This window comes from Myodes glareolus, chromosome 1, assembly GCF_982192425.1.
Source record: "Myodes glareolus chromosome 1, mMyoGla1.1, whole genome shotgun sequence".
NCBI lineage: Eukaryota > Metazoa > Chordata > Mammalia > Rodentia > Cricetidae > Myodes > Myodes glareolus.
Genome location: NC_142026.1, coordinates 91,333,421 through 91,360,679, shown reverse-complemented (window position 1 = coordinate 91,360,679; position 27,259 = coordinate 91,333,421). Strand labels below are relative to the sequence as shown.

The 27,259-nt window shown below is 42.1% G+C and overlaps 1 protein-coding gene across 2 annotated transcripts in view; it reads left to right on the top strand.

The window, feature by feature from the left end:
• Positions 1-27,259, top strand: part of Lama4 (laminin subunit alpha 4) — a 141,491-nt gene that overhangs the window by 17,968 nt on the left and 96,264 nt on the right. For both annotated transcript variants that reach the window (XM_087910856.1, XM_087910855.1), the window contains exons 2-3: positions 17,789-17,890; positions 23,540-23,664. In XM_087910856.1, the coding sequence (XP_087766982.1) occupies positions 17,789-17,890; positions 23,540-23,664 (227 nt within the window). The remainder of the gene's footprint in view (positions 1-17,788; positions 17,891-23,539; positions 23,665-27,259) is intronic.

Sequence of the window (27,259 nt, the reverse complement as noted above, 5' to 3'; positions counted from 1 at the left end):
TTTTGCTTTTCATTAGCACCCCAAATTAAAGGAGTAATGTTTGGTTTGGGGTGGAAATGCCCTTCTCTCCCTTTCTTGGAGCAGCTAGTGTTTGGTATGTTTATTTCCTTAAGAACTGTGTGAAAATGGTCCGTCACCACTCTGCAATCGTTGGATCCTGATCTGAAAACCCATTCCAACCTTCTGAGACATCGATGGCGTCTGACGCACAGCAGACCTGTAAAATCGTCATTAAACAAATCTACTGCTGACATTTTACAAATGAGAAAGTGAGATAGAATCTTGTGGTTATGTGTGTTATATGGTTACATATCTCATAAAAATACACCAAAGGTAGAATAGGCATTCAGCTTGCAATCTCCCATTTAAAACCAATCACAAGCTTTCTATGAGGTTTACCCTTTCTTGGTGCTGAAGGACAAAGGCACACATTTCATGGCTCACTCAAATTTTCAAATGGCATATTTTAGTAGTATAATTTATGGACCATATTTTTCCTGTGGATGCATCCAAATATATGTCAAGCTGCCATATATTCTGCCAGACCAGACATCTGCTTCTGGTGCATAAGAGGAAACACCTGCACACACTCCGGTGTCTATTACACAAAGGGCATCCTTTCCCAGGGCCTATTGTCAGATCTCTCAGATGGAACAGGGAGGTGTCGGATGCACAGCTGGATGCCATGCAATCAACTTCCCACAAGAGATGTGCTCTCTGCTGAGGAGTCAGCATTATTTACTAAACAGTCACTCTCTAGTGCACATATAAAAACAGTTTACAACTAAAGCACCAGTTGTAAATAATTATATTTAAGTTAAGAATAGTTGCTGCAAGCTACACCAAATAACTACAGAGTGCTGACGGGCCGTGTTTCCTATCTGGAGTCACCCATACTCTCCCAGACAGAATGTGAATCTGCTAATGTTAGTGTTTGCTCGACCCATCGCACTTATCCCCCTCAAAGATGCCTAGAGAGTGGTATTCAGATTTATGGTTTAGGAGGCAGAGGAAGCCAGCTCTACATAGCGAGTTTCAAACCATCAAGGACTACAGAGTGGGACCCTGTCTCAATTGTGTGTGTGTGTGTGTGTGTGTGTGATGGTGACCCTCTACTATAAAATAAGGAACTCATGTGTGTGTGTGTGATGGTGACCCTCTACTATAAAATAAGGAACTCGTGTGTGTGTGTGTGTGTGTGATGGTGACCCTCTACTATAAAATAAGGAGCTCATGTGTGTGTGTGATGGTGACCCTCTACTATAAAATAAGGAGCTCATGTGTGTGTGTGTGTGTGATGGTGACCCTCTACTATAAAATAAGGAGCTCATGTGTGTGTGATGGTGACCCTCTACTATAAAATAAGGAACTCATGTGTGTGTGTGATGGTGACCCTCTACTATAAAATAAGGAGCTCATGTGTGTGTGTGATGGTGACCCTCTACTATAAAATAAGGAGCTCATGCTTCTGACATCTCTTCAGTGGGATTCTGTGTAAGTCTGATAGACATGAGTAGAGCTAACTTTCCTCCAGGGTATCTCCTGGAGAGCGCGAGATGGACTGCATGGGATGGCTCACTGTCCAGAAAAGGACCAAGCTTCAGCTGAACCTTCAGTTTTTAACCATCATTCATTCCTGCCTCCTCCCACACCCTTCTCTCTCTCTCTCTCTCTCTCTCTCTCTCTCTCTCTCTCTCTCTCTCTCTCTCTCGTTTCACTATACACACACACACACACACACACACAGCCCTGACTGTCTTGGAACTCTCTAACATAGACCAGGCTAACCGCAAACTCATAGAGATCTGCCTGTCTCTACCTCCCAAGCGCAAGTATTAGAGGTGTGCCCCCACTCCTGGCATCATCATTTTCTTTTCTTTCATCATCATCTGGTAGTATAGCCTAGTGCAACAAGCATTAAAGATAACTTTGCCTGGTTCTATGCAAATAGCCTTCGGTAAAGGCCTTATTTCCCTGTGGTTCTTGCTAACTCTGGCATTCGTTGATTCTGCAATGGCAGACATAGTCAAGACAGCCACACTCATTTAAGCACCTGTGCTGTGAGAAGACTGAGACTTCAGTGACAAATCAACTCCAACTTCTGCTCTAGAGGAAGTGTGTGTTCTGAGGGAGGAGAGCGGTGAACCTGTACCTCCGAATGCCACTGCTGAGCCTTGTAGCTACAAACAAGGAGAGCTGTAGCTCACTGAGAAGCCGCAGTCACAACAGACGGCCCTTCCAGACAAGGAGAAAGCACAAAAGCAAGAGAGGACATTCTAGTAGCTATCGACCCGCTGCCCTTATACTGCACCTAACTACACAAAGTTAGTTGATCCTCACAACCGCTCTAGACGATAACGTGGCAATCCCGCCTGTTCTTCAGAAAAGGAGCAGGAGCTGAAAATAAAAGTATCTGGGCAGTTTCCCAGAGGTAGAGCTGAAACTCTGAAGTCCGCATGATCTAGAGCATTCCACTGTTTCAGGTTGTCTTACGAAGCACATAACTGCAGAGGAAGTGTGGTCACTATAGGAAATAGTTCGCAGGACAGTACACCGGTTTCCCTGAGGTCTAAAAGCCAGTGGTGTCCTGAATGCAAGCATGTTTATGGGAGAAATTCATTTCTCCATTAAGTGATGATGTTCTAAATGTCTGCTCGAAAAATGGTAGACACATGGGGATTTGAGATTGCAATACAAGTGGACATTTGTTAAGCTATCAAGGAAATGGTTCTCATCATATTCTGCCATTCTGAAGAAGCAGCATCTAAATAGAAGTAGTGTTCCTGAAGGGGCAGAGGACCTGCAGAGGTACCCGGAAAACAAAACAAAAGAAAGGACAAACTATTTGAAAAAAAATTCATCATCTATGACATTTCCTCTGTTTATTCTCTTTAATATCTAGTTCACAGTGGTTATGTCAAAATCTAGCAAAACTGATTAGTTAAAACAGGTTCTTATTTTAAACATAAATGCTTATCCATTCTGATTCTGCCAACTACACGGGCAAGTGTCACTTCTCTCAGATTTCTGTAAGCTATGAAAGATTACATACAGTGTAAGCCATCTTCTGCTAGGGTCACTCCAATACTTAAATGGACAAAATTAATTTTTTAAAACTATTTTCAGTCCATTATTAGTTATCCCAGAAATACATCTTGGAGGAAACCTTTTTATCCACTGTTTCCTACCAGTGACTCCCAATGAAGTCACTAAAACTTATGTTGTCAGTTAGTCGATGTTTCTAATGCTTACTCTTAAAAAGAACTTTCTACTCCGACAGAGAACAATAATCATCCAGGAGATAATTTAATTTTTATTAAATGTAGAGGTGAATTCAGGATATTGGAGAAGATAATAGGTGTGCTATGGTTGGGTATTTCGAGTAATTTATACCCAAGAAAGTCTGAGGAGCAAGGAAGGCTAAGTAAGAAGACAGATAACAGAAAGGAGAAGTGTGGGAAGTTATGGGGCGAGAGATGGAAGAACAACAGAAAGGTTGGAACCTTTGGAATTGGCTGAGATCTCCCACTTTTAGCACCAAGAGCTAAAGACAACAGGTTCCCTAAGCCCAGCAAAACACACAGACACACACACACACACACACACACACACACACACACAGTGAAAGAAAGCTGCCTGGAAAAACTTCTGCTTTGGAAGGTACAGCTTTTGCCCACAAAACAGAGTTCCACCAGTGAAGGAAGGGGACACTGGGTCAACTGAAAAAACCAACCTTTCTCTCTCCATCCCCAACCTGTGGGTAGACCCCATCCATGACACCGCTCTGCTCAAATGCTTTGTTCATTTCTTCTCTTTTAGAGAAACCTTATCTACATTCACCTGCTTTAGTCAGGTAATTATTTCATCATTTTGAGACAGGATTTCATGTGTCCCAGACTGGCCTCAGACTCCCTATGTGGCCCAGGATGACCTTTACCTGTTTTTCTAGCTTCTACTTCCTCTCAAACGTGCTGGGATTGCAGGTGTGTATCCTAACAACTATGGAGATTGAACCTGGAGTTGTGTCTCTGCAGGGCAAGCATTCTACCAGCTAAACTACATACACAACCCCAATTGTTTAAACTCCCTTTTTCCTTCACATAATGGGAATAATGTAAAAAAGAGGATAAATCAATTTCAATTTAGAAAACTAAAAGGACATTATCTCAAATTCTACAACCCAGCATTGTTTATCTTAAATTATTGCAATCTTTTTCCTCTACTTGTGTGTCTAACCTGTGGGTCACTCTTTGTACATTCTGTCCAGCCCAGGGCAGAACTGGCTGGAGTTCCATTGCTGGCTGTCTTGGACTGTGAGATTGGGCCCCAATATTCTCCTTAGGAAAGAAAACAGGCGAATGAGTCTTTATTATTTGAGTGTTGGCAGAACTTGAGTTATCTGCCAATTGGAAAGTGGGGATATTGTGTATGATTCTGGCAATTTAACTTCGTGTTAAGTTAAGGGAAGTCCAACCAGGAGTTGTAGAGATGTCTCAGTGGTTAAGAGCTGCTCTTGCAGAGAACCCATGCTCAGTTCCTAGCACCTACACACAGAGGCTCACAGCTACCTGTAACTCCAGTCCCAAACGATACAATACAATCTTCTGACCTTTGTGGGTACTGGGCATACCTGGAGCACACACATACAATCAGGCAAGTACTTATACACATAAAACAAAAATAATTGCTTCTTTTAAAAAAGAAAAGTTCAGTCAAAATAAGTAGGTGCTGCAAGTCCCCTAAGTGTCACTGGTAACCTAGGGCAAATACGCTTACCACTAAACTGAAAAGCTAGTAAAATTAAATTAAACACTCACCCAGCAGAACTCAGACACTGATGAGTGCTTTCCCTGTGAGAGGATGTCTGGGGGTGGGGGACAGGAGGGGGGATATCACTGCTGTGAAGTGAAAAACAAAGGAAGAGCAAATTAAGTAAGGAATTCATATGCTCATTTTGTAAAACATGTGTAATGATAAGGTCATACAAAGAGAGCAGCCGGGAAGCGAGGGAAATTACACGTGTTCATCTGAGTCATTGTCGGGGCCACATCAGTGGCTTCCTAGGAATGATGCTGGAGGAACCTCACCAGGTCTGGAAATAGAAATTCAGGGCACAGCCCCAGGGATGCCTTGCGCTTTCCTGTCTTTTATTTCTTTCAGACTTTCATGGCATATACATTCTCTTTATAGCTTAGTAAATAAAGTATTGCCAGTACAATATGCTTCCTGCCCTAGTCTCACTCCCATTCTTAACTCTTAAGAAGCTTTATTTCTTCACTTCCTTTTCAGGCTTCCCTACTTTCCCTTGTATGTGTACACACCAATACAAGGTATTGAATGTCTTACATGTAATACATGTAACATAAAGATAATACTGTATCTCTTTCCCTCAATAGTATAAGATGCATTCATACTAGGAATATCTTTGCTGTGATATCTGCTAGATTACTCTCCAAAGTGATGGCATGTTTGATCTCAGGTGGCTCATTCTTGACTGGTTCAGATAGATTGTCTTTTCCAGCTGGCATCTCCAGAATCCTTTGGCCATCTGTCAGTCACTGAGATAGGTAATAAGGCTGTAAAGATGAATAAGGCACAATCCCTATCTTCACAGTCCAACCAGCGATCTCAGGGAATCAGGGGTATAATTTTAAAAATTGCAATATCGTGTTTCATGTGTTCTAATGAGGTATCTGTAATGTGTCATGTGCGTGACAAGTCTGAGAGACTGGGAAAAGTGTTCCCAAGAGAAGGAGGGGGAAAGAGACACTCTTGACTTCTGTGACATGTCACATATGGGAAGTTATGGGAAGGGATTTTTATTAGACCAGAGAGAGCTATAGTTTATTGTAAAGAGACATTGGATTTTTATAACATAGCCTTGGCTGTTCAGCCCAGGAATTTTATTTGTTCGTGTAGTCATTAAGAGGCAGAAATGTAGTGTGATAGGATCTTTTAAAAGTTAATTCTGATATAAAGAGTAAACTAGAAGGAAGTGTGTGTGTGCATGTATGCGTGGGGGGGGGGGAGTGGGGGAGAAGTGTAAGTACAATCAGAAAGGAGAAGTACGCGCGATCCTGATCTGATCCACAATATTGGAAACGAGGAAGAGCCATCTTTGTAGTATTTTAGAGGTACATGTTAATTTTGTGGGATAACAGCATACATTGGTAGTAGGAGATGGGAACTATTGAACCCACAAGGCAGTAAGGGATGCTTGCATGGAGAGAATTTAAAATTCTACTAAAACTTACTAAAATCCATTCTGGGTTTTTTTTTTCTATGAACATAAAGCAGCTATTCTAAACAATGTCAGGGCAGCATGCTTCTCCATGGAGAACTTTCTGTGGTTTCCATTCTGACAACTCCTGCAACAACTTTTAAGTATCAACAGACAGCAGATACATAAACTTCAACTCTGTGTGTGTGTGTGTGTGTGTGTGTGTGTGTGTGTGTGTGTGTTCAGCACAGACATGAACTTGGAGAGCTTCTAGTCCTCCAGTCCATTCCAATGCACGGACTGTGAGGTTAGAGAGCAAGTTCCTGACAGTTCTAGATCCTGTGAATTCGCTTCTTGGTTGTTCTTGTACCTGCGAGTGCCTACAATCAGAACACAGATTTGAAACAGACACTGGTGTCACAGTGATTGTGAAGAGGAGAGGCGGCATGCAGTGTGTGTTCTTTCCCATTCTGTGTGCAAACTCTTCTCATACTTGAGGGATTCATTCTTTTGGAAGTGTTTCTAAAAATTACATTTTTGTTTGTTTGTTTGTTTGTTTTTTCGAGACTGGGTTTCTCTGTGTAATAGCCCTGGCTGTTCTGAAACTCACTTTGTAGACGAGGCTGGCCTCAAACTTACAGAGATCCTCCTGCCTCTGCCTCTTGAGCGCTGGGATTAAAGGCATGCGCCACCACTGCCCAGCTAAAAACATTTATAAAAGGACTATTTGTGTAATTTAGCAATGTTAACTCATCACTTTTTTTCTTTTTATGTTCTTTCATCTTTATCATTAAGATGTACTATAATATCATTGAGGTATAATATGAAGAGGAAGAAAATACGTTTGGAAAAGTTTACAGTAATGTTGGCACAGGACGTATGAAATTCTACATGTCTATGGAAGCAGAGATGGATAAGTATGAATGACATGAACTTAGAAGCAAGAAGTGACATAAAAGAATCAGACTGGAGATATATAGAGATTCACTAGTCAGTGTTGTAGAAGGCTGCCTGTTCATTTCCCAGCCACCCAGACTCCCAAAATAATCACACAGAAACTATATTATTTAAATCACTGCTTGGCCAATCACTTAAGCATATTGCTAGCTAGCTCTTATATCTTTGGTTAACCCATATTCCATCATTTTATATTTTACCATGAGTCTCATGGCCTACAGGCAAGGTTCCAGCTCGCAGTTTGCATCTTGCTCCTCTGGTGGCTCCATGACATCCCTTGACTCCGCCTTCTTTCTCCCAGCATTCAGTTCAGTTCCCCCTGCCTAGCTCTACTCTACCTTATCACAGGCCAAGATAGTTTTCTTATTAGCCAATGGTATTCACAGCATACAGAGGGGAATCCCACATCACATCAGGAGACTGATGTGCTTGTGGGAGAACCTGACATCATCTGGCAAAGCTATGTTGATAGAAAAGGGAGAGATGTGAGCCCTGGGAAATGCCAATGAAGTAAGGACAGCAGAGGGTGAGACTCACTCACTCTGGTATCCCCAAAACTAAAATTGAGAAAAAGATAGAAGAAAATCAAGACTAGAGAGTTTCTCCAAGAGAAGACAGAACCTCAAGGAGACAATTAAACAACATTAAGCGTGTAAATAAGAACAGGACTTGGGGGAGGCAAGCCTGGGACGTCCCTGGACTTCACTGTTAGCCCCTCATTGGCAGCGGAAGCCACATGTTAGGTAGAAACGCAGATTGTTGTGACAGAAGCCGAGCCAGTGTGAGCAAATGCAGGTAAGAAGACTGTTTGGGCAAGAGAGGAGGGAATGAAGGAGAAGCAGAGCTGAGGGAAGGTGTGTTTGCAAGCTTAGCCTAGAGAGGCTTCCCTACCTAACTCAGGACCCAGCACCTGTGCTGACTTGGTCTCCTCTCAGGACAAGGATTGTACGGAGATGGATGGGGATGTTATCTGAATCTAGAATGCCTACCCAATGGCTATGACTAAAGTCGCCCCAGCCTGTGGCACTATTAAGAGGGGGTAGAATCTATAAGATGTGGAACCTGATAGAAAAAACTTAGAACATTGGAGAACATCATCATCGAAGCCTATATTTGAGCCCCAGGTGTCTTCTCCTCTGCTCTCCTATCCTCCTCTCCTTTCTGATTGCTATGAAGTAAATAGACCATCTTCTGCCTCATGCTTCTGCTGTAATGTCCCATGATGCCACAGAGCCAAGACCATGAGGCCAAGCAACCCTGAGCTGAATGCTCGAAAGCCCCCTTCATCCTCAAAAGTCACCTTTAAGCTACTCGGATATTCTGTTATAATAACAGAAAGCTGACTAATACAGTGTAGGAGGGAGAAGGAAGGACAGAAGGGAGGGAAGGGGAGAGGAGGGTAAACTAGTCAGAGTCTAAGAGATACAGATATGTGGATTCCAGAGCAGAGGTTCATCTTTCTAGTAATTAGAGAGAGAAAAATCTGGGGTGAGTAGAAGGCACAAAGATAAGTCAAGAGTGGAGAATTTAAAAAAAAAAAAAAGAGTGAGATTTCCCAGTCAGTGGCCTCTATGTTTTATTGAAAGAAGCAAGATTAGCTAATGAGAAGAAAGAAGTTCGGGGCGCATTCCTCCTTCCTACAAGCTCACAGCAGTGTTTCTCCAGTGGTTTGTGAACCAGAAAGAAGGACACATGGGGGGGGGGGGGCTTTCCTAGTCACTCTCTGCACGTGAGCCTCTCTTCCTAGTGAGCCTGGGTAAGGAACACTGAAGTACAGAGGGGCCACAGACAGAACACAGAAGTGGTGGCACCAGAAGCAATGGTTCTCGACACCAAACCAGTGCCAAGTAGCTTGGCTGAGACCACTGAAGAGAAGCCCTAGTCACCCGTAACAATTCCACCTCCAAACTTCTTATAAAAAGAAAAGGTGATGTAGGCAGACATGGACAAGACTGCAGACCATTAAAAGGTAGGGATTAAACTGAATGATCCGTGAAAATATTTAGCACAGTGCTGGTATCTGTCCATAAATATGAGCTATTGGTGCTCTTTACAAAGCCCCGGATGTGGAGGGTGGCAGTGGTTGTTGTCAGGCAACATGGTTTCTCCTAAATGGCTAAGGCGTCATCACAATTCCTCAAACAGCTGCCTTTGAGGTCATTCTCTCTATGTGATCTTATAGCTGGCCTCGAAGGCTGAATCTCTTCCTTTCTTGGAAATGTGTCCACAGCAGTTGCCCCTAGTAAGTTAAATAAGACTGAGTCAGTCTTCAGATTAAAAAAAAAAAAAAATTGGCAGAGTCTAGATTGTGTAATCAAGACTCAAAGGCGAGGAGTGAAAAGAACAAGCCAGTTACACAAGGCAATATAAGCAGAGCCCAGAGCAGGGGCCCAGATGTTAGCAGAAGACTTCTTTCGAAAAAAGGGAGGGAGGAATCATGGAGCCACATTACCTTATATAAATGACAATCAATACTATAGACAAGCAACCTATCAAGTATTCTAATGGCCTAAGGAGAAAAGTTTAGGAATTTCTCATCAATATTAAAGAGCACAACCATCCCAAATCCTCATATGGAACATTTGTCTAGCTGTAGGGGCCTTGGGCTTCTTGTGTGATCCCTCCAACTTTAGAAATAAAGAGGACTATTTCAACAGAGCCTGAGTCTCCTGGGATCTGTGGTCCTAATAGATGACTGATGCACAGGGTATGGGGACAGTTACTTGAGATCTGAGTGGATCCGTGGCTTCCACCAGTGAGAATACCCAACAGCAAATGAAGAATGTTGAGCAATGGACATGCAGATAGAGCATGAAAGGCTGGCTAACTGTGTATCTACTCTGACCTAATCAAAGGTATGATCAGTCAGAACACTGTAAGTCTCTGAGTTCCTGGGCATCTGAATTACTGTCCCCATCTTGTTAGTGATTAGGAAAGCTAGAATGCTTTGCAAAGTGGACAAGGCACAGTGGTCGTGAGCCCTACGCATCAAGCACGAAACTCTAAAATCAACTTAGGAGAAAGCGGCACCGTCACTCACATGCAGCTTTTATCTGCTTTGCCGTGGCGGTCAGGAGAAAGGCCTCTGAGCCAAAAACATAACTCTGAGGAATGTTGCAACCACTCTCCTAATCAAGCTATGGCGAAATCATTGTCAAAAATCAAGAAATTAACTTCACCTATTAAAATGTAGGGAATTTCAATTACGCAAACAAGTGCTTAGAAATACCCAAGGGAGGGGAATGTGGTAATGTGCTCCAGATTCAAGTAAAATCAATCAATCCTCCAACTTCTCCCAGAAGCACATTGCATAAGGAAGCTAACTAACTCAGTTAACTCGGTCTAGGACCTTGCCAAGGGTTTCACATGTGAAAAACATGGACATTTTAAGACCCATCTGCGCGGGGTGGGGGGAGGGGCGAACAGAACCAAAAGTTGTCAGTCAGTAGCTTAATTCGGGGCTGTTTCCCATTGCAGATAGTTCTGTTTTTGTTTTTATAAACACCAACAAAGACCCCAATGCATTCGTCTTTGTTTTAAGTTTGTTCTTAGAATCAATCCTCTGCAGCAACAATCTAAATTGATGTGAACAGAACTATCTGATTCTTAAGTCTGTCTACAACTTAAGCAGATGTAAACCAGGATTGTGAAGGACCACGGAGACTCTGAGTTAGAGTTCATCCCCCCAAGTGAGAAGAATACTTAGTTATTGTTCAGTTGGCTTTATGTGTGTTTGTTTCATTTATTTTGTGCAGCTGCTGACAGTATCTTTCTTAAAATGATTTTATTATTTATTTAAACAAAAAATGGAAGCTGTTAACACTGAAATTAGACCCAAAACATTGTTGCCTAGAAACAAGAAGAAAATAGATTTGTTATATACACACAAAAACCTAAAGCAGAAAGATAACTTAATGGTTATTCTTATATTTGAGAAATACCAATGTGAGATGTAGCAACAACTCTGGATATTAGTGAGTAAATTCAGACTTCCACTTCAAGTCTCTTAATTAAAGCAAAAAAAAATTGGTGCACCAGAATTCCAATTCAGGAATTGGAAGGAATTCAGGAAGGAAGATGAAGTCATGTTGATATTTATAAAATGTTTGTAGATCCTTGGTTACGGGCACAAAGCAAGTGTTATTTGCAATTCGTAGTGTCAATTATTGGTTAGGTCCTGTGAGCACAGCACTGGGGATGGAGACCACGCACTTCATCATGGGAGTTTGTTATAGTTAATTCACTGTCATTTGCTGCCCCTGGAGATTCCTATCCGCGTCCCTACGAGTCAGAGGTTCATCATCTATTTAGAGACCTCAAGACGTGTCTCTTGTCCTCAGCTAGTCCCTCCAGGTTCTTCCCAAATCCCATCAATTTGCCACTTAGTTTGTTTCGATGAGCAATTGGAGACCTTAGATCCCAAGAGGCTGCATTAGAGCATGTAAATTATTTACTCACCAGACTTTTCAACAGAAATTCTGAAGATCCCAGATATTTAGGTCTATGCAGAAGTGATGTTTGTGGTCAATGAATGTGCTCTCCTGTGACATCACCTGAGAAGCACAGTAGGGTTTCTGTGAAGGTTTCAGATAAAATCTTAGTATTTAGCTGGGTTCTTGATTTATGTAATAATTGCAAACACAAGTTTGCCGCTGTCAAAGGATAGAGACTGAACTATTCTTCAAAAGAAAATTAGTTTAAAAATTTTTTAGATTTATTTTATTTTATGTATACGAGTGTTTTGCCTACATGTATGGATGTGCACCGTGTGCATGCCATGTGACCTTAGAGGTCAAAAGAGGGCACTGGATCCCTGGAAATAGAGTTATAGACTACTGTAAGCCACCATGGGGGTGCTGGGAATCAAACCTGGGTCCTCTGCAACAGCAACAAGGGCTCATAGTCACCCAGGCAACGCCCCAGGCCCCATGATTGTAATTTTAAAAGAAACCCAAAGTGTTCTGTATGATGGCATTATTGTCAGAATAGTCTAGATGTCCCCAAGGAGACTTATTCAAATGAGAGCAAAAATAACAAGACAGTTGTACAAATGGCATTGTTTGTAAAAAACTTAATCTTAACTCATTCTAATTCCATTATTAAGTAATTTATATCATGAGCTGATGATGACTTCTGGGAATAATGGCATCTACACTTGCAAACATACATTATCACCACCCGTTCCTTTAAGGATAAGTGCCATCCATGTGTGCCTCAAACTCTCAGAGCTATGTCTGTCTCTGCCTCCCAAGTGCTGAGATTAAAGGCATGTACCGCCACAGCCCTATTCTAATTTCTGTAAATGGAAAATTAGATAAGTAATTGACATACATCATTTGGTAGTTTGAATGTAACTGGCCCACGTAATCTCAAAAGGAGCACCACTATCAGGAGGTGTGGCTTTGTTGGAGTGTATCACTATGGGGGCAGGCTTTCAGGTTTCCTGTGTGCAGGATACTGCCCAGTGTCTCAGTTGACTTCCTATTGTCTACAAGATGTAGAACTCTCAGATACTGCCCACCTGCTGTGGTGTTCCCTGCCCTCATGATGGTAATGGACTGAACCTCTGAAAATGGAAGCTACATACTTCTTGTAAGAGTTGCCATGGTCAGGGTGTCTCTTCATAGCAATAAAAAGCTTTTAACTAAAACACATTGATTGACTTTCACTCTAAGCCAGACTTCACACTAATGATAGAGTAAGCAAATGAAAATCATTTCTCATTATCTTCATGGGCAGAAGTGAATGGCACTGATGAATCAAATCTTAATAGAGCTGGAGGAAGCTATAGTAATGGGACCACTTAATAATCAAGAAATACAAAAGGGTCGGGTATGGTGACACACACCTTTAATCCCAGCACTTGGGAGGCAGAGGTAGGCAGATCATTCTGATTTCAAGACCAGTGTGGTCTACAGAGTGAGTTCTAGGAGAACCAGGGCTGCATTGTCTCAAAAAACAATAGCATACACACACAAAAAGGTCTACAAGTGATTCAATGGAGAGCAACTGATCAGAATGACAATGTGTCTGTACAAACTGTTTTAAAGGGAAATTTACCACTCAATCATTTTCACACATTAATAACATATATTTTTAAAGATTAGGTTTTTTAAAAAAAGAATATTCTTTTGGAATATAAAGGAGAACTTTTACATTTTTTATTCATTTCATCCCACTTTGTAATGCTTATAATAATAAAAAATTGCAAACAAAATTATCCAGAAAGGTAGGCCTGCTTCAGTATGTTAATGATGCAACAGAAGTTCAAATTTAATGAAAAAACAACCCAAAGATTATAAATCCAAGCCTGGCATTTCTTATCTGCATTTCTTCATTTAGCTGACTTATAAAGAAGACCACAACGTCCCTACCTGTAATATAAAGATACCAGCTTACTTCCCGGGTTGACTGTGGACTGAATGCGAAAACTGGACACGACCTACATTCATGTTCAATTAGCTAAACATTAATTAGTTGTTGGGGTCAACAATTGTTCACCCATGTAACAGTGAAGAAAGACTTGTGTTGACCTGAACCTCTAACAAAGCAGAATGACACTGTGAGAACCACACTGAACAACCATCCTCCTCCATGCTGTAATCCTATTCCTAATGTTTCACAGGCCACCAGGCCGGAGATGTAAATCCTTTGCCTGTTCATTTTTTTTTTCCTTCTTTTCTTAAGACATGCCTCCCATAGTTCAGGCTAACGTCAAATTCACAGTGCACTCAAGAATGACTGAAAACTTCCGCTTTCACATCCATAGTGGGATGGCAGGTGAGCACCACCATGCCCGGTTTATTGAGTGCTAGGGATTTAATCCAAGGTCTCATGGTTGCTGAGCAAGCATCCTCTCAACTGATTACCCAGCCCCTCTGAATTATCTTAAAGTTGGCTCGTTCATGTATTGTTATCATTGCTTTCTGTAAGGCAATGGGGAAAGGAGTTGAAAGTGGCTTCTAAATGCATGCACAGGGGATGGAGGGGTCGCTCAGGACTTACAAGCACTTGTTGCTCTTGCAGAGGACCCCAGTTCAGTACCTGTCACCCACGTGGTGACTCACAACTATCTGTAACTCCAGTTCCAGGGGATCTGACACCTTTTTCTGACCTCTGGGGGCACTAGGCACACATGTGGTGCGCATACATACACACAGGCAAGACATTCAATGCTTACCTTGTTTTAATCGTTAAGAAATTAAAAGCATACAAAACATCATTTTCTAGAAAAAAAAACAGACACCCATGAGTTTGATTTACAAGGAAGACCATTATCTCTCCACAGGCCTCTCCGTGGCACAGTGGATGACAGCTATTACTCAAGAACAATACAGAGATACACAGTTCCACTTTTGTCTGTGAAAATGTTTGTGTTTTAATGTTAAAGGGTCTGTTTTGCCAGTTCCTATGAGTTTTCAAGCAGACACTTAATAAAGAAATCTTGGACTTCTTAAAAACCGTGGTGGAATGTTTCCAGGTAAAGAAATAGTCTTAAACTTGACTTCCTTTGGGATCATTTAATGTCTCTCAAAACACTCATCTCCACTGGAGGGAATCTCTGAAACTTGGTAGCAGAAGGTGCAAGAAATCCCGTCATATGCCCAAATAATGGGCATCGAAACCTCTGTATACCCTATCTGTTGCATTTATTTGGTTTTTTAAAAGATGCCTCCTGTCTGGATACAGGAATTGTAAGACATAATCCTTTTAGATGGACATAGCCAATAGGAAAGGAATTCACTAGGTTTCCCTTTCCCTGTCTGCATAAGGCCAGACACCTGCTCAGGACAGCCCTATCCCTGTGTCCCATCTTCCTATCTCTCACAATGTAATCTTAGAAAACAAGTCATGCTCTACCTCGGGTCACACCTCAGCCTGGGGAGTAGATACACTCTCAGACTCAACTTTCCCCCTAACTTTGGCACAACGGGATTTCATCCAGCACAAGGTCCTGTCTGGACGGTAGCTGCTGGACCACTGGGAAAGACCAAATCAGCTCTAGGGTGAAGGGTGGGTTAGGAATGTATGCCACTGAGTTTCCAAAAGCCCCAGCTGTGCCATAGGGCTCAAAACCATTCAAACACCACGTGTTGACTGAGGAATTAATGCAAACAAGACACCATTCAAGATCTTCATACCAGATTCAAAGTAGGAATTTTTGTTTATTTGTTTGTTTTGGTGTGGTTTGATTTTTTGAGACAGAGATTCTTTGTGTAACACCTCCAACTGTCCTGGAACTCACTCAGTAGACCAGGCTGACCTCGAACTCACAGAGATCCTCCTGCCCCTGCCTCCCAAGGGCTGGGATTAAAGGCATGCGCCAGTACCAGGCCCAAAGTTGGAATCATTGAGGAAGATTTTTTTTAATTCAGCACTGTTATTTTTCTGTAAATCTGAAATTATTTTAAAATGCTAGTGCGTTTATTAATAAAACATGAATCCTTTGGCTTTGATGTCAGAAGAGCTGAAGCTGGGACTCCCCAGATGACTGTAATAGGCTCCGCTGCAGACCCAAGAGCCACTGTTTGGAAAATACCCGGCCAGTTTTTTATTCAGATGTTCATTACTCTCAGCCACTCCTAGTATAACTAAAACCGTAAAAATTGCAAAATGCAGCACAATTACGGATCATCAAATCCATTTTTGTTAGTCCTAAGCAGGGCTCATCTTTAACAAAGCTGAGAGAACTCTAAGGCACCGCACACAAAGGGACCTTACTGTCATGTGACTCTCTGCTGTGGATGTAGAGCTGAATCTATAACTGATCTCTATCAATAGCAATCGAGATGAATTATGAACGTTGCAGTTAGATTGACCTGCCTAGATGCTGCATCATAGTAAAAACATGTATGTCTTAAGTTGAGATAAAAACAAAACAAAGAGAAACAAAACAGACAAAGAAAAAGCATGTGAAATCAGATGTTCTACATTAATTCCTTCCAGTAGCAATTTTAGTATCTTTCTCTTTCCTTCCCTCTTGGTTTGGAGAAACTGAGGAAAAGTCCTCCCATCTACTGCAAACCCTCATAATAAATTCCATGGTCCCTCTCAGCCTGTCATTCTCTTGTTTCAGCAAAATTTCTTTGACTTATTATCTTTTGCACTTTATTCAAGTGAACACGCTAAATTTTAGTTTTTGGATGCAGACTGATGGTTTTTATATGATAAAATACCTGCTTCTCTGTAGTGTTAGGGTACAGATTGAAGCTTCTATGCTGTAAAAAAAAATGTGTTTATTTGCAGAGAAATGAAAGAAGAGGAAATGGGTTCACAAGACACTCAGAGGGACTCAAGCCAGATACAATAAAAACTGTCCTGGTAGCCAGCACAGTTCAAACTACAATGGGTCAATGTGGGGCGTGACGTGAAATGTTCTCTGTAAGTCTATGGAAACAATCTAGATTCTTATCTGTCTGGAAGTCTACTTCCAGGTCTGTGATGCCATTTTTTTTTCCAACACCACTGAGACATCTCAGAAAATCACACACTTATACCCAGGCACATAGGAAAAGAGCAACCTCATAACGTTTCTCCACAGGAGGTTCTGGTGACATGGGAGGGAGGCAAGGTGAGGGTGACTTCAGTATTGTGCAGGTCCACGGGTGCACAATCCCACGAGCCACTTAGCTTCTCTGAGGTTCCTTGCCCAAAATGAAGAAAAATAATATATTCCCATGCATTATGAAAATCAGGGAAGTATGTGATCAGGACCATTCAGACCTGAACATGGAACACCTCGTTAACTTCTTGCAGCATTGCAATCCAGAAACATTAGAGGGGTGTTTGTTTGTTTGTTCTGAGTGTTTTGTGCTTTAATTGCATAAGTATGTTTGTAGTGGGGACCGGCACACCTGATGTGGCACATACGTGGTGGTCAGAGGACAACTTTGTGGAGCCAGTCTTTTTCTTCCACCTTTACCTGGGTTGAGTTCTGGGGACCAACTCAGGTCACCCGGCTTTTATGGAAATCATTTTCACCCTGTGAGCAATCCCTCTAGCCCCGGACATGGACTTCTTTCAAAGCTCACATTAATGAGACAATTTATGAAAGGCACAGCTCTAAGCTATTAGGGCAGAGTCAGTCATTCAAAACTACAGGTCCTTATTATAGGAAGCATCACACAGTTTCTCATCGAAGAAAAACCCAGTCGTGGTCTCATTTGACTTTGTGTTGTTTGGATTGGAAAAAACAGAAAATTCTCTCTCTCATTCTCTCTCTCTCTCTCTCTCTCTCTCTCTCTCTCTCTCTCTCTCCCTCATGTCTTTCTCTGTCTGTCCCTCTCTCCCCATCTCTGCCGCTCTGTCTCTGTCTGTCTGTCGTCTGTCTCTCCTACCTAAGATCTCCTCTTCATTCCTTACACTGCTGGAACCCTGTTGAGTGTTCCTCTTGTGCAGAGTCAGAGAACAAAGAAAAGAAAGTGCACAACAAAGGAGACTGTGTAGCCGCCTCTGTTGCTGAATGGCTGTACAAATAGCACACGTTCTTGTTTTGTTTAGAAAAAAATAACCATTTAGTTAATAATCGCCTTTTATTATTACTTTCCTCAGAAAATGCTGACCAGAATGTCTTTTTCCAATAATGAAAATGCATGCTGATGTCTGTTTCAGAGATGCGGGGCTGGATTCTTTCGCACGTGGTCAGGAGAGTGTTCTCCCTGTGACTGTAATGGCCATTCCCAGGAGTGTTTGGATGGCTCTGGCTTCTGTCTGGTAAGTCAGGGACATGCAGGAGAAAACGGCCTACCAAGCTCTTTTCTTCTTTTTCAGTTTTTTTCTGTAAAATATACTGTGTCAATGCCTTCTGATTGCAGGGGCCCCTGAGGCTCTGCATGAATGTGCATATGTGCTCCAGGAGGGCCCCATCTTCCCGCCCCTGGCAGCTGGCTTCCTGCTGTCGACCAGTGCTGATGGGTTGAAAATAATACACAGTGGAGGACCCCCACCCTCCAGATTCCTTTGTAACAGTAGAGTTTGCCAGGTGTTTGGCTTTATCCCATGTAAACCAGAATATAGCTGTTGTCCCATAGCCTGTTGTAGCATGTAAGATAATCAGGTCTACGGATCAAAATTATTTTTTTAAAGAGTTGTCTAAACCAAATAGCCAGTGGAGATGAAGGCTTTGTCCTTCTGTTCTTTATAATTCTGCATTCAAAAAAAATACTGCGTTCAAGTCTAAAAGAGACTTTTTCCTCCTTCACTAAGATGAATTCCCCAGCAGACAGCTTTCCAGAGAACCAGATACTGAAGGAGAGAAGTCTGCTAGTGTAAAAGACTTTGCGGAATACGTCACATTTTCAAGACTCGATTGACAGCTTAGTAAAAGTTCCCACTGAGGTACTGACCAGAGTGGCTCCAGGAGAAGCCATGAAGTCATTTAAAGTTTGTGTGCTCGAAACAGGTTCCTCTTCAACAACCATAGAACAAGACAGCTATGTGCTTCAGATTCCTATATGGAAAACAAAAGCCTTCCCAAACCACAAGAGTAGTTGTATTCAAACTCCAACAATACTTACCTAGATATACTCACAATTACATAATTATCCCAACTGAACACTTATTATAAGTGGCCTCTGAGGTGTGTGCCTTAAAGGTACATTTTAACTCACATTTCCCATTAAGATGCAAATTAAAAACATTTATTATGAATCTAGTAGGTGTCACTTTTCTAGAGATGGGATCAATTGGCAAAACACTAAATTATTTTCTAGTTTTTTTTTAATCATGGTATTTCTTTCCCCCCCCCCCCCACCATAGTCTTAAATAACCATTACATCCAGGATGTCCTCCACAGCCCTGTAGGCATACACAGCTGCCAAAATCTACCCCCTTTTAATGCTTTCATCTCCGGTTTCCTGTTATTTTAATCCCAGTGACATTTGGGGGGGGAAATCCCATGCATACACTTGAACTAACCATGTACATTGCTGATAATGTGACCAATTAAAGGCTTTTTATTACCTGCTTCATTAAACTGTAAGATAGAGGGATCGCGAGTCCCAGCAGCTGCCACTAGGCAACTGGCAAAATGAAGGAGTGGAATACACTGAAGAGGGGGTAAGCTCGCTCACTCGCTCTGATAGTGTCCATCATGAATGACATTGAGGCCACAGCTGTGACAATGTTTCCAGAGCAGGAACAGTTGTGGTTTGTGATCTAAACATGAGCTTCTGAGATGATTCATTGTGACAGGACCCTTCCCCAATCCTGGCAGTGCCCAAGGACATTAAACACTCAGAGATGCTTTAGTTGTTGGCCTTCCTGCAATGACCTTATTCCAAGGCAGAAAATGTACAGAGAAAGAAATAACCATTCCTCTCATATTATTGGAAGTGACTCCATTACATTCTATTCAGAAAGAAATGTTTACCCCTCTAACTTAGTAAAGTGTGCTCAGTAGGAAAATAATAAATATATATTCAATGTATTATATGTATATATATATATATACTATATGTATAATAAATATATTTGAAATTCAAGGAGAAAAAAGTCACCCATGACCTATTTTCCAGGTTATCATATTTATAGTCTTATAAGTTTAATTTTTTAAAAGGACACAAACTGTATTTAATAAACAACTAAAAGATCAGACATGCACACACCAAAACACCACAGGTGATTTCTGGTTTTTGTTTTTTGTGGGTTTTTTGTTTTGTTTTGTTTTGGCTTTTCAAGGCAGTTTCTCTGTAGCTTTGGAGCCTGCCCTAGAACTAGCTCTTGTAAACCAGGCTGGCCTCGAACTCACAGAGATTTGCCTGCCTTAGCCTCCCGAGAGCTGGGATTAAAGGCGTGTGCCACCATTGCCCGGCTCCACAGGTGATTTCTAAGGCTATTGGTTACTCTCCACAACCTGATGGGAAGGCCCTATTGCTGAAGACACTGATAACTTATATCATTGAAAGTGAAGAAACTGAACTAGTACCCAACCAGAAGTTTCTTTGAGGGCTCTGGGAGGTAGTTTCCACATTACCAGAGGAGAAAAAGAATCATCAGCATCACCCAGCTACAAACCCTGAGACTTACAACAGCAGCTTGCCTGCAAAATACACAGGTGCAATAGCGGCATAGATGTTATAGAAGTAACCAAACACCATCTGATTGACTTTACGGTCTATTCCGTGACACTGAACTCATACTTGGCACTGCAAAAGTGGCCAAGAACCCAAGACTAGAGAAGCCATGGGCCATGGAAAAATCTGCTACTTTTATTCTGCTAAAGAAACAGAGCAAGAAAAATGATTATTGATGGCATATTGCTCTACCCAAGTTTTGGTGGTTTTTCAGTCTATAGCAAATTTTTAAAAAACTGACGTTTTTCAAAGAGCCATCAGTTTGGTTCCATGATATCCAGAGGTTAATAGAAAGTCAAAAAATTTCAAGGTTTAAGTAATGTTAAAGTTGAATAGCTTGGTGTGGTTCCCTTCTGCTTTGTACATCAGTAAAAAATCCAGCAGAAAGTGAATACAGATACAAGGTTCTCTGTACAGTTTGCATCCTTGCCCTTACAACCACTTACTGCTCATCTTCATTCCCCGCCTCACTTAATTACAGCATCATTCTGCCAGAAGCCCCACTCTCTTCATCAACTTCCACCTCTTCTTCAACATTTACTTTGATCCTAGATCCCAACAACTCACATTGTTAGATAACTGCCTCTCTTCCATGACCTGATACTAACTCAATTTAGGACCACAGCACCCCTCCCTTATGCTGCCTTACCTTTCCAACCACACACCCAACTACAAGGATCCCTCTTCTTAAAGTAAAGATTTCTACCTCTAACCACCCTGAACACACTGCTACCTAAGCCATCTCTGTGTTTTGACACTCTATGCCTAAATTTGTCTTTTATGGGGGATTTCTTGAAGGATAACTTCAAGGCCTTGTTCAGGTAGCAATGTCTCCACTAAGCCTTCACATTCTTCAGTCATATCCCTGAGCCCACAAGGCTATTCTTTGTTTCTTTCATAAACCTGTGAGTTACTCAAATACAGAAACTGGGTCTGCCTCATTTTAATACCAGTTGCAGCTCCTTATCCATCATATATCAGCTTAATCCAGGTTTGTTAACTGAATGAATGCATTAGTTACTGAAATGATGAGACGGTGACTTCCATGCAAAAGTATCTTTTAATGAATGTTCTGATTTATGAGCTACTTATGTCCTTTCTTTGTTAGAGTAAGATAAACTACCCTTTGCTGCAGACTAAGGCTCAGACCTAATTCAGAGTAACTAATTAGCTGCTAATACTCTCCAGACACTTGCAGCTCTAACTGGAGCCCAAGCCAGCAGCATTGGCAATTATGCATTAGTTTTAATGACATGTAGACTCTCGGGTTGGAGCCCAGGTGTCCTGCGTCAGAATCTGCTCTCTCGCCAGTGCACTAAGAGACACGTGTGCCCCGAAACTCACGGAGTGCTGGTGGACATGCCCCATTCTTAAACATAATGAGCTTCATGAGCTCTCTACACTTTTATAAATTAATGGAGATACCAACATTTTATGTAGATCCCTGCTTCTTGAACTGTGACTCTCGGCCCTCCCTACCCCCATAGCTTTTAGTGTCATCAGATTTGTTTCTGGTTTGGAAAATGGCAGAGTGTCAAAGGTGGAGGAGCATTTTGAAAGTTCAGGGTTAAAGTCTTTCAGAACAAGAACCCTGAAGGACATCTAGTCTAAAGTTTCATTGTACAGAGAAGGGACTAGAGAAACAAAAAGATCAAGGCACTGTTCTGAGTGAACTAATTGGAAAATGAAGAGTTAGGGTCGTTTTTTTCATGCCTCTGGCACTATCTCTACCAGTCACCCTCCCACCGCCCTGCCCCACTAATACCAATGCCTTCTAGGGAAATACATAATAAATTGTTTAGAAGGGGCAGGTGAGAAAAGCCTGTGTTTGCACTCTGATATTTTAGCAGTTGAGAGAGACTGAAATTGCTTTGCCCTTGAACATTGCTACCCATGGCTACTACAAATAGGTCTAAAGCCTTGAAGCGGAATCGAAAGCATCCATCAAGTGACTGAAGAACAGCTCATTTTTGTGCCCTAATAGCCAGTTCAGCCATTAGAGATGGCCTATGATCTTAGAATGTTTTTTTCTACACAGACCTGTGTTCCATCTGTGTAACAAGGATTCAGACAAATTTGTCGATGGTTTTCAAGCATCCTTACCAGTGTCTTATGGTTCAGGGGCATGGTAGTTCACAGCTCATTATCTTTGCTGAGGACTTTGTCTCCAAGTTCAGGCTCATTTCAGATGTTTACTGCTTTTATTTTCTCCAGATACTAGTTTACTACCTCATATTTTTCCTCTTTCCTCAATTAATTGCTCTAAATATTTCCTGAGGCTCTGAGTGCATGACAAAGTTTTAAAGATTGCACAGGAACTATATCAACACATTCTTGCCTGCACATCAAACTTTGTTTATAAGAATTCTCGTTGGTCGCACAGTCTAAACCAGATTCTAATTTCTTTTCTGCTGTGCAATTTTACTTTATCTCCATACCTAACAGTGGGCCAAATGCTTGAGGAAGCTCTAGCCAGGATAGCTTGTTCCCATATAGGACTCCTCCCACTGGGCTGCTATGGTATGCTAAGGACCTACTTCACCCATGTTAATTGCAATACAGTGCCAAATAACCCAGTGTGTTAGAGAAGGGGGCTAAGGTGGGAAACAGATAGCTCAATGTGGGCAGTAGAACACAGGCCAGACTATGAGGGAAGAACTGCAGAGAACATTCTGGAGATTTTGAAGCCTGCTACAGTCAAGGCAGAAGGAACTAGTTTATGCCGTTCTTCTACTTGTTACCTTTACCGCAAATGAAAAATTATGCAAATCAACCTGCCTACCACTTCTTATGTGTTGTTAACCAAGCTAGCAAACCATCAGTAGAAGAAGGTCCTTTATCTTCCTTCTACTGCACGTGTGCCCCAGCCTGACATCTTTCCTCTTCCATGCCCATAAATCCTCAGTGTTTCCGCTGTCATGGAAATATGATTTGTTTTCATTTAATATTCATTCCACATCAGTAAGCTTAAGCTTCCAGAACAACTAGAGTGTGATAGCTCTAATACCTTTCTGAAGCAAGACGGACAACTGATGAGTTAGTCCCCTCTGCACATAGACTCCAAAGAGTCCCTTACCTGTCAGTGCACACACAGACCTACAGGATGCATACACCCACCTTCATCTACACTTCTAGCTCCAACTAAGACTAACACAGATGCTTTGTGTTGCCCCACACCATGCATTCGGGCAGGCCTGATGGCCCTTTATTTGAAGTAAGCAAGGATGTTACATTTGCTGTCTGTGAAATGTCTTCATTCTTCTCAATATTCCTGTGTTCTGTCCTACAGCACTGCCAACGGAACACAACAGGGGAACACTGTGAGAGATGTCTGGATGGCTATATTGGAGACTCCATCAGAGGTGCACCTCAGTTCTGCCAGCCATGCCCCTGTCCCTTGCCCCACCTGGCCAAGTAAGTCCTAAAGGCTGACAGCCTCTGCCTAGAATAATGACTGTTCTCATAATTATTCTTTTGGCTCTACCCAGAGTTCCAAGGTTTGTTCACAGCCAAAACTGAATGCTTCGTGTTGGAAAAAGTGCAAGAAAGCGCTCTGGCCTACAGACACTTTGGGGGAGCTTAAGCACTTACAGAAACAACTGATGCCAAAATACTAAATCCATCATAAAGTCAACGAGATCCTCTCAGTGTCATAGCAGAGCCAATCTCACCCTTCTCCAGCTTTCCCTCAGCCTGCACAATGGCTAATAGTACAAACAAGCTCACTGTGTTTCCAAAAGTGACTGGGAAAAGTAATTGCCCCTTCGGATTCTTACAGAATAGTTGTCTCCTCCAGAGTGCAACTCAGTTGGAATTAGAACACAGGCACACAGAAGGAAAGCCTTGAGCCAATCAGTAACCTGGCTAAGTTGTGGCTGGAATGTGGAGCTCCAGAGAAGAAACATACATCCATAGGGAAGAAATGGAAATAACGCAATTTATGAGCAGAGGAAGGAAAAAAATTCAGTAAACGAAAATGGTAGTGTGCAAGAGCTGAGAACATGGCATAGTGGCAGAACACGCTCCTGACGCATACAAGGCCCTGGATTTCGCCCACTGCACTGAAAATTAAAAGTGTGGAATTAAAATAGTATGGTGCACTTCATTTTTCAAATAGCAACCAGCTCTCCAATTCTCTAACACCAACTGATGTACTGCAATCTATTCTGCTCTGAATGAGAATGCCTGGGGTAGCACAGTCCCCAGGGCAATGGTTCGGTCCCACAATACTGGCCCCATTCCAGGTGCCAGTCAATAAAATGAATCCCTAGGCTACTCACATTTCTGACTATTTGACTACAAATTAAGAGTTCCTCCAAGGACTCTTAGGTTTAAGTATTTGCTATAACTATTCACAAAACTCAGAACAGCACTATACTTATGGCTATCATCAGTTTATCTAAATGCTACAACTCAGGAAGAGCCAAATGAAGTAACCCATAAGGAAATATATGTATAATGTAGGAGGGAAGTGCATGGGCACAGGAGAAGGTTCAGGAATTCCTCGCCACCTCCAAGAGCAGAACCCCTCTTCTCAGTGTCTTCAGATGTGACAAACCCAGAAGTTCCTGGGCCCCACTGCTCCAGACTTCTCATCCAGGTTTCCCTTCAGAGGCAAGATGGGTCAGTGGCCATTGGAGGCTGAGCTCAGAGTTTGGAACAGGTGTTGAACATTCTAGCCCTCTAGCCACTGAAACGTTTCCTCTAGTGACCACTCCCACACTGAATCCATTAAGTCTCCTCATTAGCATACTCGGGTATGGTGAAGATACTTTCTATAAACCAAGGAAAAGAAGTCTTTTCGCTTGACATATTCAAGGGTTACAATAGCTCTTTGCTAAAACTGGGAGGTCAGAGATTAGATGTGTTTTTTAAACACACCATAAGCCTATAGAACAGAGTCACCAACCTACCTTCGTATTTCTGTTTTAACACATATTATCCATGTGGTCTCAGACTGGTTCCCTTGTCTCTACTATGCGCTGCTCTCCATGAGACTCGGTGAAGCTTGTGGTTTCGTTCCTTGGTTCTTTTACCTGCTCTGGACTCAGCTTTTTCCTTAGTAAGTCACTGAAAGTAAGGTGGAAGGGCCCACGGTGGTGATATGAGACCAGACATGATACCTGCGTAGCCCATGTGGGTAGATGCCTTGAACACGTGAAAAAGCTGAAGTAGACACTGGCTTTATTAAATTATTAAACTTTCTAAAACCTGTGTTTTATTTACTCTATGCCAGGAACCACTGTATTTATAGACACCATTTACACAAACAATAGTAAGTGTCAGAGTAAATTAGATAAAAAAAAAAAACCTTAGAGAGCCCACGTGCTGGGCTGAGAAGGTGACCCGATGATGTACTTGCTGTGCTCTCTTGAGGACCAGTGTTTGGATTCACAGCACCAGTGTAAATGCTGGGCAGGTGTGGAAGCTTGCCTCTAACCCCAGGGCTCACTTCCCTGGAGCAATCTGGTTAGATCAAGTAGCTGAATCACTGAGTTCTGGGTTCAAACGAGCAGCCCTGCCTCAGTACATAAGGCGGAGAGCAATGGAGAGCTATTGAAGAACACGTCTATCATCTGACGCCAACCGCTCATCTACACACGCACACACACACATGCACACATATGCACACACCGAAAAGGACCCAAATACCTTCCCCTTCACACTCTGATAGTGCAAAAGAAAGATGGTAACCATATGTCCCCTACTTGTCTTCCTCAATCACTTGAGGAATCAGCTGGTTTCGAATCTCACAATGTGCCGGTCAACCAGCAAAGTCAAAAATTCTACAGAGGCATCTTGCAAAAAACATTAAGCTGATTTAGACCTTTTTAGTAATTTTTCATGACCGGACAGTATTAGTAATGTGTGCAAGACGAACAGTCCTGAAAAGGAGAGCAAAGAACACAAACATTAAATGTTCAGTTATTTTTACTCAAGAATGTGTGATTTATGAACTTTCTGCCTCATCAAGGTAAAGTCTTCAAATGCTCATTAAAATTCTGTTCTCAAGCAGTAATCCGAATCACCACTGATGAGATATTTACCACACTTAAATCTATTTACCCCTGTCTTCCCAATAACAAGTTCCACTCGTTCACCCCTAGAAGGAGGCTGTACAGCATCATCTGCTCAGAAAGGGATCTAGAAGCTTCGAGCTCAGACAGTTCCTTTCAACAGGAACGTGAATTAGGAAAGCCATCTCCAAGTGTTCCTTCCAACTGCATCGTCATGCTTTTGTGCCATTTATGTGACAATTCTTCATCTCAATTATCTAACACTAATGTCTTAAAAGACACCAGACCTTTAAAAAGACCGTTCCCTACAAACTGAGGACCTTTCTCTACATAAGGCAAAACACTTCTTGAGCACTTGACACATGCCAATATAACACTGATATTTCTTGCCAACAGTGCGTCTATCCAACAGCTGAGAGCCATGTTTCAATAGGTCAAAGTAGGACAAGTTTTAAGCTCCTAGAGCAAATGACCCTTTTTCTTTTGAGACAGACTCTCCAGTATTTTGGCTGAGCAAGAAGCACTGCTTCAGGCTGCTAGCCTCTTGCAATAAAAGAAGCAGAAATCAAACAGCTGGGTAATGGGTCTCCTGCCCTCAGCTCAGAAGCAGTTTCCAAAGACAATCAAGGTCCATGACTCCCAACCACGCTCTGTGCGTGAGAGACATCCATGGTCCAAAGCAGCAGCTGAGGGACCTCAGGGACGCATTCCCAAGTTAGAAGCAAATTTGGAGACAAAAACACACCATGTTCTCTGTGACAGAAACATGATATAACCAATCCTGCAGAAATTAAAAGCAAAACTTTACTCCCCGTGAGTAAACAACATTTTGCTGAGGTGGGAAGAGGGTCTGTGGGGCCGTCTCTTGAGATGTTACAGTTTTCTCTGTAGTGGCAATGGCTCTGTTGTTAAGGAAACAATGGGGCAGAGATGGGTTGGTTTGTTCTCACAGGACTGACAAGATTTGGCTGGACCCCCAAAGGTCTAATCTT